Source organism: Alligator sinensis, unplaced genomic scaffold (assembly GCF_000455745.1).
Source record: "Alligator sinensis unplaced genomic scaffold, ASM45574v1 scaffold788_1, whole genome shotgun sequence".
Taxonomy (NCBI): Eukaryota; Metazoa; Chordata; order Crocodylia; family Alligatoridae; genus Alligator; species Alligator sinensis.
In genome coordinates this window covers 510,968-523,993 of record NW_005842140.1, presented here as the reverse complement: position 1 = coordinate 523,993, position 13,026 = coordinate 510,968, and the positions used below count along the sequence as shown (strand labels likewise).

Here is a 13,026-nt window from a genome sequence, read left to right as displayed (position 1 = left end):
CTGGCTGAGAAGAGCCTCCTCCCTAGGGGAGAGAGGTGGAGGCCATCTCTTCCCAGCAGCTCACTGCCTCTCTCGCCAAGGAGTGGGCTGTGGTCATGAAAGCCAAAGCCTTCCCAACAACACCAGTGCCGCAGTCTTTGGTTGACCACGTGGATCCTCTTCTCCCTCGGCCCATAGACTGAGACTGGGAGGATCGACGAGAACACCACCTGTGCCCCCAGACCCTTTAGCCCTGCTCTCAAATCCCTGTAGCGCCTCATGACCCAGCTGGGAGCGCTCCGAGCCATGTCATTGGTGCCCACATGAATTAGGAGCATGGGATAGTGGTCTGTGGGTTTGAGGAGCTTTGGGATCCTCTCCGCAATGTCCCGGATGCGGGCCCCCAGGAAGCAGCAGACTTCCCGGGCTAAGGGGTCGGAGTGGCAGATTGCCCCCTCAGGAGAGAGTCTCCCACAACAAACACCCTACGTTTTGTCTTGGGAAGAGCAGGGGTGGGAGCTGCAGTATATGCATATAGCTGATTCCATACCTTGATTTCACATCCTTTTTTTCCGTCTGATTTCATTATTTGTCTTCAAATCATTCAGCATTACACCTGCCATCTTTTTGAAGAATTTTATCGTTACTGCCTCCAGCCCTCTGATGTTTGTTACAGTCCAGCTTTTTTCAGTTCATAGAGTAATGTCACTAGTGCACCAGTACAATACTTTTGTAATCTGATGCCAAACATAATGTATTTCTGGGTGTACATGTGTGCATATACTATATATAAAATTATACACAAATTACCAAGAATACTCAAATTTAACAAAATTTTCCATTCATCAAATGTTGCCATAGTAACAATAATTCTGAAAATTCTCCAAGTCCTGCAGAATAAGGCTGAATTTGTAATCGAGACAGTATAGCTAGTATGACACCAATCACAGATCATCAGACATATGCCTACATCTCCCATTTCAATAAAAATTGTCTTTCTCTTTCTCATATGCTAAATATATTAACCGTGAAATCATATTCCTCCCTAGCAACAAAGCATTACAAGTTGGCGCTGAGAACAATTTAACACTCCCTAAAGATAGTGTGTGTACAGAAAGCATCTGTCTGGGAAAAAATGGAGGAAAAGCTCTCTTTAAAATCCCTCAACACTTCCTATCTTTTTTACAGAACCCAAACATAACACTCTTTTTGATCCTGGAAGACAGATTTCTTTCAGCACTTACAGGTCCCTTCTCTTCCCTTTGTTTAAATAGAGCTGTCTGGTAAATTCAAAATTTTACCATTCATCTTCCTCCCACCAACTACTGCCTTTCACAGGGGAACAGGAAAACTTAAAAAAAATATCAAGTACTTTGAATCTCACACTTTGTACTTTTAAAGCTAATTGTTGTGTTTGCCAAGATTCTCTAAGTTATGCTTACATGCAGCACTTGACTCTTGATGTGGAAGTAGACCTGAAGACTGCATGGCACAGCTTAGTAAGATATCTGAAAAGTTCACCTTTGTGCAACCAGACAGATTGCAGGCCTAACTTTGAGTAGTCTGGACAGAATTAGGCTAGCTGTGCCACAATGAAAAGAATTAGTTGAGGAGCAGCAGAGGGTAGATCAAATCTGGCTAAAATCCCTTTCATCTGGAAATGTATCTACACCAAAAACTGGCTGGCAGCCTAGCAGCTGCTACATCAGGTCTTCACTGCCCAAGGGTCAACTAGTTTGCTTAATACCAAAATCCACCCCTGGTGCAGTGAAAAGCATCTGAGCTGCAATCAAGAACTGAAACCTGACTTTACATCTCCGATTAGTTAAAAGTCCTCAGTAGGCCACTTTCTGCCCAGAAACTAATCTACACATATAAAGCACGATAGCAGGTAGGACATGTACACCATAAGCCACTAAACAGTTAATGTTTGCCATTAATAACCACACAATTACCAAAAATACTCTTTGTGTGGAGTAAATCTCAGATACAGCTTCGTGATAAGTTGGCAAGGACTGATTTTCAAATGACAACTCAAGATGACAGACAACTCACATACATTGTTCACGTGTGGGATCTCTCGTAACAGTAGGATTTTTGTGAATGTGTGCACATGTGTAAGTATGTGCTATTTTATTTTAAATTTCACTCACAGCAGGAGATGTCAGCTTTTAAACTAAACATGTAAAAAGTGAAGGATTTCTGCTAAGTGACAATCCAGTTTTAAGAGCATGAATACCTGGAAGTTTTAGGAGCCCTTGGCAATGTTGTTCATATTTGTTGCAACTGAGATTCAGCTGTAAGATATATTACTTTAGGAATGTTTTTTATAAAAACAGAAATATTGATAAATAGAATGTTGATGATTTATAGTTTCTCTCATGCTTTTCATAAAGAATCTATTATTCTATTAATCAATTCTGCAAACACTCAGCTGAGTATATTAACTCCTGAGTACATGTTCAAGCATTTGCAAAATCAAATATTCTATTATTAGCATTATAAGTAGAGCAAATTAATTTGACTAATGAGCACTGTTCTGAGGCAATACTGGGAGATTAGGTAAAACAGAACAACATAATTGACATGATCCTGATTCACATGCCAGCCATCTACACTGTTGCAAAATAGTAAGTCTTAGGATACATGAGCTATTTAGACAAGCTTTCTTATCCCTCCTTATCTCTTCAGATAGGATTTCAGCCTCCACATGAAAGCCATTCTAATTCCCAGATCAAAATGAAAACATATGGAATACATAATACAGCAGTCTTATTTAGCATCTTGTTTTTCAATTTATCTGTCAGTTGCACTTTTATTAGGTTTCTTAAAATAAGAATAGAACTTTTCCTATTTCTAGGTGGCTAAGTTAACAAGATCAAGAATGAATGTGAAGTTTTTAACTTTCAAAACCTGATGTGTCTGTCTTTGAAGAGACCTTGTCAGGAGAGGGAGAACCACAGAATGCAGAGGCAGAGAGCAATGTTGCCTTTCAGAAAACATCTGTCCGGTGATAGGAGTTTCAACAACAGTGAGAAATCCAATCGGAAGTCCTTTAATAGAGCGTTTGAGTTCAGTAATTTATTCTGTCTATAAATGTCATTATCAGTCACCTTGGTCACAAACAGAGAATGGGGGGAAAAACAAAAAAGCGAACTGAGAAGAGAAAAAATAAAGATCAATCCCTAAACTCCAATATGGATTACATGAAAAATAAAACTCCTTTTACCCTCCATAAATACCTATGAAATAAATACCTAGATATTAATCTTAATACATACCTAGATGTTAATCTTAATAAAACTGAAGGTAGGGTAGATTCGACCTGACAAACTAACAAAATTGGAGATGTATTAGTTAGAGTATGTAGAAAAATTCACCACACCTGGTCTACAATCAAATGGCTTACTTTAAGCTGTGTGATAATAGAGATTGTGAGCAACATGTAGTTTGTCAGTTCCGGGAGCGACATTGGGAACCCAGTATAAGTAACTTTGGGGAAGGGCAGGCAGGACCGGGGGCAGTTCTAGGGGGTCCATAGGGGACAGGGAAGGGTTGTCTGGGATGGGGAGGTCTGGGGGCTAAAAATAGCCTGGTCAGAGTTGGATGGGGGAGGCGGGGGGGAGGCTGGAAGAACACAGCCCAGGGCTAGGGTGAGTGGTTGAGCTTTCCTAGCCCTGGGGCTTCACACTGAACCCATGCAAACATTCACTAGATCCGCCTGACCAGTTCCCAATCTCAGTTAGTTCACCTCCTCAGGTGCACTAATTCATATCAGGCCCACCATTTTTTGCCCAATTTAACCTCCCTGAATATCTGCACAGATCAGCATTTAAATCGACCTAACCCTAGTTAGGTTGATCTACATGTAATGTCTGCACCTGCCCTTAGTCTATAAAGTACAAATCTACCTTGCCTTCTGCCTAACTCCAGATTAACACAGCTAACTACCTCTCTCTGTTCAACAAAATGGTAGAGTTGAACCACATCAATCCTCCATGCATGTAAGCTACTGCACATTCTTTCTACTGCATGTTCTTTCAAAGGAACAGCCATTTATATTTTGCTGTATTTTTACATACAATTATCCAAAGTTTTAAAATGAATAAATTAGATATCTTGTTTTCTGTCCACTACACTAGCTTTATGTTGGAGTAATTCAATTGCTTCAATGAAATATGAACATTAACTAATATGTTTATGCTCATATATTTAATTGAGGGGTGGGGGGGAAGAGGACAGAAATAAATGTTTCCTTTTACACTCACTCATATACTCCCAACACCATAGGCAGCCAGGTGGCCTTTTTCCACCTCTTACTGAATCTTTAGATGTAGTATTGACTGTTACCAGATAAGCTGTAGTATACAGGGGGCCATCTTTTTAGCACATTAACTTCTAATGACATGGGCATTGCTGATGAGAGTCATCACTGCAATATACATCAATGCACACATGCATACACACACACACATGTGCAATTACATGACCTATGAATGGAACATTATCCTGTGGATTTCATTAAACATCAGTAACTATGCATAGGTGGTGCACCCCCCTGACAGCACTGGTGTGCCCCCTGTCAGGCCATGCTCCCTGTTTAGGCGAGGGGCAGGGGGGCAGGTGGGAGCGCCAGTGCTCCCCCTGTGAGCGCTGGCCAGGGAGCAGGGCCTCTAGCAAAAATGGCCGTACTGCTTCTGGAAGTGGCCACGGGACTTCCGGAAGCAGCACGCCCACTTTTTGGTAAGTGAGATTGCCCATGGGGAACCCCCTCCCTCCCCCCACCCCAGTCAGGGACACCCCCCGCCACTGACTGGGGGGGGGGGGGGGGGGGGCACATGCCACTCACCATCACTCAGTCATATATACAACCAACCCATTAAACATCACTTAAGACTGCATATTTGAAGAACATGCTTCAAATACATTGTTCCCATTAAACTTTTTAAGAATTTTTGTTATCCCCAAAACTTATGTGAACAAAAGATAATATGAAATGAAACTAAACCCTATGGTATAAGCCAGCTGGCAGCTTTGGTACAGTTTTAGTTTCCATAATTATTTTTTCAGCACTAAATGCCATCTATGAGCATAGTTTTGAGAGTGATGATGTAGCCATGATGGTCTAGGAAATGTGAGGGGCAAGAATTTCTGTGAGTGATGATTTTTATTGGACCAATGGCATGGTTAGAATAGACGTTGACAAGGTTCTGAATGCAATGCATGTTTCTTCAAAAGCTTGTGTAAATCTATCCCAACCATGCCATTGACCCAACAGAAGATATCATCCACAAAAATATGTAAGCACAATTACAGGGTTCAAACCGCAGACTTTGCTATATTCGTATTTTTTTTAAATGTTAGTACAAATATTAAGAATCTCCCTTGGAAAAACACTTTTTTTAAATCCCTGGACACATGACATACTAGATAACTTTATGTCCTGCGCCACAATGTAAAATGATGCACCCTGATATTTTATAGTACATCAAAAAACTAAATGATGTAAAAAACAAAATTCCTCCTTACTACAAAAAATGGTATACCAGAAAACAAGTCTGGATATATCTCCAAAGAAGCAATGTAGTTACTGGTTTTCAGCATGCCTTTCAATTTGAAATAATGTATAGTGTTTTCTAAAACAAAGGATTGATTAAACATGCCTTTCTTTCAATGTGTTTCAAGTATCAAGTAGATTTATTAGAAAAAGAGGGAGATTGTTGCCCTCCCCCGCCCCCTCTCAAGCCCCGCCAGATACAATAGCTGGTAACCAAAAGCAGCACAAATTGCTCAGTCTGCACCATAATTGGGTGTTACTAGCTATAAAAAAAAATTCATTTTTGTTTTTGTTAGTATGTTCTTGAATGCACGGATGCATGCATGTCCCCCGCCTTACAACCTTTGGCTGAAATTTAATAAGAATATGGAATATATATTGTTATAGTTTCAAACCACTTCTGAAAATAATAACTATACATTCACTTTTAGGCAGTGTGCTGTATCATCCCTCGAAATCAATAAAGAGTTCTGAATAAAAACCTAATGGCACAATGCAGTCTATTACATGGTTTGAGCCCTGTGTGATGAGAATTACATAATACATTGCAAACTCACCCTTCTAATCTCACATCTGGCAAACTTCTGTTAAGAGCAATCAGGTCACTGGCCATGAGGTTAAACTGATTGATTTTAAAAAGCTCTTTCATTTTCTCCTGGTCATCCTTCGGAATGAGCACTGCCTTTCCCATCTCTCCAGGTCCTTCTTGGTTTCTTGAAATAACAGCTGTAAAAGAAGAGTGTGTGTTTGCTTTTAATATTTCTGTGCCAGTTTTACTTGGTACTAAGTATGACTACTAAACTTTTGTAGCTATCAATCAAAAACAATTACTGAGAAAAAGAAAGAGATAGAAAAAACAATTCTAAGTTTGACCCTGGAGTTTAATCATATCAAGTCTTGAATTTGAATCAGGACTTTTTTTAAGTTATAGATATTTCTAATACATTTTACCACTCAGTTTTTGACAGATACCAAAAATTATAGTGAAGTAATATATTAATGATATTTACCTCCCAGATGAAAAGTCATATATCAGATTCCCAGTGAAATTTTACACACACAAGAGATTCAGGTAATATTTTTAAAAGGTTGTGCATTAGCTGAAATTAATGCAAATGGATGCCATACTCCTTTCCTTGATACCTACTACTTCCTCTAGTAATACAGTGAGTAGATTCTAACAAAAATGGCATATTTCCTTGCCTACTGCATGTACATTTGATACCCCAGGATATACAATTACAATATCATGTTGTATAAATGGATAAAACTGACAAAAAGTGGGCCTGATTAGGAAAGTTCAGTAAATAGTAGAAAAGAAAGGGAGAGAAAACAGAAAGGAATCATCATTATCACTGATCTACCAAGTATCATCCCACTGAAAAAAGTAGAATCAAAACCTTCAACTTCCTTATTTATTTTAAACATGTAATTAAATGTACAAAAAAAAATACAACCTGTAGGTATTACTACTTTCTTAGTAATTAACAGAGGCTCCTGTTACTTTAAGAGAATGCTGCAGCACGTGAATCTTGTGGGTTGGAACCAGCAGCTGAGCAAGGGTTAGCTGCTGGGAAGCAAACAGACCAGTAATAAATATCTGGGGGAGGGACTGTCCTAGGAGCTAGCTGCACTACATTAAGTAACAAAGTAGGGAGACATCTAGAAAGCCCAGAAGCAAAAAGCTGCAAGTAGCTGAGCTAAGCTGCAGCAGAGAAGGTCAAGCCACTTAAAGCCAGTGCCTGAGACCAGGCAAGCAGTCTGGCTCTGTAGGATGCAGGGAGAAGTGCCCCTGAGCAGGATGGCTGCAGGAGATGGACTGCCCAACACCCAATCTGTCCCAAAGAACTGCAGGGGGAAGCTAAAGGGGAATTACAGCTTGACGGGAAGTACTGACCCTGTGTGGAGAGATTGTAGTTGGGTTTATGTTTTGATTAGGTTAACTGGAGGACCAGATTGTAGCTACGGGGGAAGTGTAAAGACCATGGAGGCGCAAAGCACTCTGTGTCAAACAGTCTAGCCTGGGGTCCAGGACCCAGAAGGCTGTGGGCTGGTACACGCCAAGGTTGAGAGAGTCAAGGCCAGCAGAAGCTGCCTAGCCTGGGGCCAGGGACGCAGGAGGCTGAGGAGGTAGAGGCCAAGGCTGAGAGAACCAAGGCCAGTGGGACGAGCCTGGCATGGTTTAGAGCCTCTGAGGACAGAGGACTGGTACAGCGGGAGCAGTCTGGCATAGGGTCAGGGACCCAGTGGGCCATACTGGGGCCAGGGGCCCAGTGAGCAGTAGGTTAAAGCCACAGTAGAGAGGCTAAAGCCACAGATAAGCCAAAGCCAGAGCAAGTTTAAGTCAAGGGGGGGGGTGCTAAAGCCTAAGATGGGTGGAAGCCAGATCAGGACCAGGGGCCCGAGAAGAAAACAGCCTTGTCAGGGCCAGGGCCAGGGGCTCGGCAGGCTACAGGGATTGACTGGTTAACGGACAGGGCTACCGGGCCCAGTGGACAATTTAAAGTAACATCTGCAAGGCCTAGGTGTGGCTACAGGAGTGGAGAGGAGGACACAAATAGCCTATAGGGCAACTGATGCCCTGGAAAACTATTAGGCCCAGGAAGGTCATAACATGGAGCGTCCCAGGGAGAAGGTGGAGCTAAACTGGGCTCAGTCTGGGGCCCTGGAGCAGCCTCCCAAAACCTAATAAATAACATCAAGACACGGTACACAAGGTAGAAAGGGAGGGTACACCAGGGGTCAAGTGGCACTACAGCCGCCCTGGGCCCTGATCCTGTCAAAGTGTTTTTGTCCTGGTGATCAATAGAACAATCTCAATTTTAATGTTTTTTTCCCCTAAATAAGCTAGTCCCAATAATAAAAGTGATAAATCTTCAATGTCAAACTTCATCTGTCTGACATGGATAATCAAATAATTTTTTCCCTCTGTGGCTTTAATTCTGCAATTGAATTTGCACAGGCAGGATTCACCTGTGTGGATCTGATTGGACTGACATGATTACATCTGTTTGTTCTGAAAGTTCAGTGAAGAACGAAATTGTGTCAATTCATAGCTAATTATGTAAGGTCAGAACATACCAAGGTCTAATATTGAAAAATAGTTTTGCCCAACACACAAGTGTAGGAATAATATCCTTGAATTAAAATATTTTTATTAAAATATAACCTTGGCCCATATCCTCAAAAATATTTAGACAACTAATTTCTTTTGAAATTGGGTTAAAGCATAATGATTTTTAAAAATACTGCTTCTGGCCAATTTTTTTTCTGTGTCTTGGGCTCATAGGATTATTCTTCTCCACCTTTTCTGGGAAAACCTTAGGGCAGGAAACTTATTTTTTTAACAGAACTTTTGTAGCATGACTACAGGATGCAGCACTTAAGAAAAGCACAGGCTATTGTGAGACTCATGATGAACAGCTGGTATTTACAGAACATACTTTAGGAAGTTCATGATTTGTGGGGGACTGAAGAGACCCCAAAGAGAGGTTGCATATGGGTATTCTTTTCCATGGAAAGAAATTTCTTCCAGTTGAAAAGCCAATAGTAGCTGGACTATAGTAATGTTCCTCCAGCCCCATGGCTGGAAAGCTCCTGGGCTACTCCCACCCTTACAGGAACCCATTGACAGCCCAGCCTGTCTTCTCCCTGCCTGGCAAGGCAGCAGGCTATCAAATGGCAGCTGCTGCCACAGACAGGCGAGTTCCAGCCCTGGGAGAATGCAGTATTGCCAACCACACTGTGCCAAAATTCATGAGGTGAACTCTTAAAAAAAAATCAAGAGATTGGCATGTACATCATGAGATGCTAATTTTGAAGTGTTTAAGTGTGGGGAGTTATCTGTGAAGGTGTGGGGGGCTGTGGATGTGTGTGGTGTTTGGAGCCTGGGGAAGGAGGGTCCCTGAACACCCTGGCAGGATGTGGGGTACTGTGGGTCAGGACTGAGAGGCAGCAGCAGGGCTGGGGGGGGGACGACTGTGGCTTGGGAGTGAGGAGAAGACAGACGGACACAGAGTGCCCAGCTGGTAAATGGAGGGGAATGGGCAGGGGGGGGACGATGAAAGTGGAGGGGGGCAGATCAAGGCCCCCATAGTGAGGGAGTGGGGCAGGCAAGGTATGGTGTGAATGGGGCCCTGGGGCCAGGACAGGTTGTCCAGAGGCGTGGGGGGCCGTGTCCCCCCAAAGCTATGCGCACCCCTGGGAGAGGCTTAGGGAGCACATGCCCACAACAGGGTAGAGGCAGGCTTCCTGCCACAGGCTGGGGCTATGTCCTGCTGCCTTTGCCCTGAGAGCTCAGCTGTGTGACGCCATTGCCGCCCACTGGACAGGCAGGGGACACAGGGCATGTTGGTCACACAGCATGTCTACTACCCACCTGGCAGCAGGAAGCACACCGGCATCGTGTGGCTAAGCTCCCAGGGCAAAGGCAGCAGGGCACAGAGCCCCAGCCCACAGCAGACAGCCTGCCCTGCCCTGTGGGGGGCACACACCCTCCATGCCTCCCTCAGGGGTACGCACAGCTGCAAGGAGACCCCACTCCCCCCCGCACCTCTGGATGATCTGCCCCAGCCCTGGGACCCCATTCACCCGTCCCTGCCTCTGCCCCACTCCCTCCCTCATCACGGGGGCCTCAATCTCCACACCTCCTCCCCAGCCCCTTCCTCTCCACAGACTTATGAGCTGGGAAAATCTGGAGATCTGAGGGTTTGATCAGGAGATCACGAGTCAGAGTTATTTTGACATAGAAATCCTGAGTCTCATGGTGGTTTCACGACAGCTGCCATTACTGAGAATGCCACCCTACAACCCTGCCAATCAGCTGGATGGCAGGAGTGGGGTATTCTCCCATGATGAAAACCCTCCTGGTTCTCCCCCACAGAATGACCCTACTCCTTGCACACCTATAAGATGACCCAAAGGTGTGCACAGAGGTGGGAGAGGGGCACTCTGCTGCTGCAGCAAGGCTCCAGGAGCTTTGTAGCAGAGGCACAGCAGCCTGCCTCTCCCTGTGCTGCTCCGAGAGCCCTGTTCCAAGCCACCAGCTTTTAAACTGCCACTCTGCCACTCAGCTGAGCAGCAAGAGGGAGCTGGCAAGAGCCAAGAGCTTAGTTGAGGAGACTCTTTCAGAGCCCTAATCCCAGCCTTTAAATTGCTGCCCTGCTGCTCACCTACATGGCAAGGGGAAGCCAGCAAGAGCCAGCAAAGCCTCCTGACTCTTCCCCAAACCAGGGACTGTCTGGTTTAGAGAGGAGGCAAGGAGCAGTGACTGCTGTTCCCCTCACCTCCTAGACTGCTATAGGAGTGGAGGAGAAGCTGCCCCCAACACCTTCTCAAAACTAGGGTGATGCTGGTCTCTGGAAGGCAAGGAGTCTTTCCCCTCCATTCTACTCCTGGTCCCTTATTCCTGTAGACTGGAAGGAAGAGTTAAACCAGGGGAAAAATATAAACATTCAAGTCTCCCAGGAAAACTCTCCCATAATCAACTTAACGCCAGTTGTTGCCAGGTTATTTTTCTCCTGGAGCAGCCATGTTTGCTCTAGGAAAGAAAAAAAAAAAAGCTTGAACATCTGCACATTGGGGTTTCTACTGGGAGAATGGTGATTCTTCTGGTAGAAACTAAGTATCTGTACCTGGTTATAATTTAACTTTTACTCTCTTTAGCATAAAGGTCTAAAAACAGTGTCTAACAGGAACATTTCATAAGAATTATATTCCAAATGGGACACTGATATTTTAAGCTCTTGAAATCCAGGTGTCATTTGAAATGTTACTTTTATCCTTGATGGCAAGAAACAAATCTGGAGAGATGCTTTTCATTTAACAGATTCATACCCTGATTCTATAAGGGACCATTAGGTTACATAGTCAGATGTCCTGTATATCACAGGCCACTGATTTTCACTGCTAATCTGAAGACATCAAAACCTTACAACATCCCTTGGTAGTTTGTTCCAGTGATTAATCGCTCTCACTGTTTGAAATCTGTGCTAATTTCTCTTTTGATTCATCTAGATTCAGCTTTCAGCCACATTACTCACATTATAACTTTCTCCACTATATTAAAGAATTCTTTTGCCTTAATATTTTCTTCCCATGAAAGTATTTATTCACTATATTCCAGTTGCTTCTTAATTTTGTTTTTCATAATGTAAACAGGTAGTTAATAGTAATACTCTATCTTCAACCCTCAAATCAGTTTTAAGAACACAAGGAACCCTTCTCAATCAAGTTCACTCACTTGCTATTGCTGGTCTAGTGCCAAACAGTCCCTTTCATTCACTAATCAAATGCCATCCTAAAACCAATTTGCCTACTGAAATGCTGTTCCAGAATTTCACTGCACTAATGGTTAGGAATCTTCTAAGTTCCAGTCAATATCTGGCTAATCTGGTCTTGGCTAATATATATTCATTTGTTCTTTTGCTAACATTATCCTTTTAGCTTAAACAGCTCTTTTCCCTCCCTGGATTTTAGTTTTCAAATACATTTATAAGACAGCAATCCTAACCTCTCTCAGTACCTGCCTTGTTAAAATGAACAAACCTAGCCCTGCTGGTTCCCTCTCATATATACAATAGGCTTTGATTCCCTAGATCTGTGCTGAAAACATTTCTGTTTCAATTTATCTTTCACGAGCATGGATGACCAGATCTGTACACATCATTCCAGTTGGGATCTTACCGTTGCCTTTTATACTGGCATTAATATTTTCCTATCTGAATATAACTCAGTTGATGTATCCTGTGACCAGATTTGCCTTTTTCTCAGCTGCATCTCACTGGAGACTCATAATTATACTGTGAACAATGAATACAGAATTGTCTCCAATTGTTTCCAACTAGTGAGCCTCCATCTTTGAGATTTTTTTTCTACAATTGAATTACACACCCATTTCTATCACTGCAGTCCTCAGGGCTACTCAGTTGCTTATATATGAAGTTTCAATCCTTTTCTGCAGGTGACAATGCTTTTTAACTGTGTGTCAGCAACAAATTTTACCACCTCACTTCTCCTTGCATCAAAGTCAGTAATGAAAATATTTAACAAAATTGGACCCAAGATATTAATCCTAAGGAACTCCATTAGTACCATTCCTCAAGCCTGGTATCTCACACTACCGCTATTGCTGGCTTACCCTTATTCAGTTTCTTACCCGCCTCACAACCTTTACAATCCAATTACTGTATCCCTTCTGTAGGCCTTATTTTGCATAGGGTTGTACCCACATGGAACAAGTCTTAAAAACTAAATAGGTATTAAAATCAATAAATTTGTTGAGAAATACTGTGCAAACATAACCAAAGTACACTTACATTTGGCTTACCAATTTATTTAATGACTATTCTTCGAAAGCTGTCTGCGTCTCTGTGGCATTCTTATGTTATTTATAAAATAAAATTAACAACATTTTTTAACAGAATTCCTATGTATTTTTCCTTCTACTATCTTCAAGATTTTGGTTTCTTAGTATTGCAACAAACTTACCC

The 13,026-nt window shown here is 42.6% G+C and overlaps 1 protein-coding gene across 3 annotated transcripts in view; it reads right to left on the bottom strand.

The window, feature by feature from the left end:
• GALNT13 (polypeptide N-acetylgalactosaminyltransferase 13) overlaps nucleotides 1–13,026 on the bottom strand; it is a 422,841-nt gene that overhangs the window by 229,959 nt on the left and 179,856 nt on the right. For all 3 annotated transcript variants that reach the window (XM_006025323.2, XM_025206100.1, XM_025206101.1), the window contains one exon: nucleotides 6,094–6,262. In XM_006025323.2, the coding sequence (XP_006025385.1) occupies nucleotides 6,094–6,262 (169 nt within the window). The remainder of the gene's footprint in view (nucleotides 1–6,093; nucleotides 6,263–13,026) is intronic.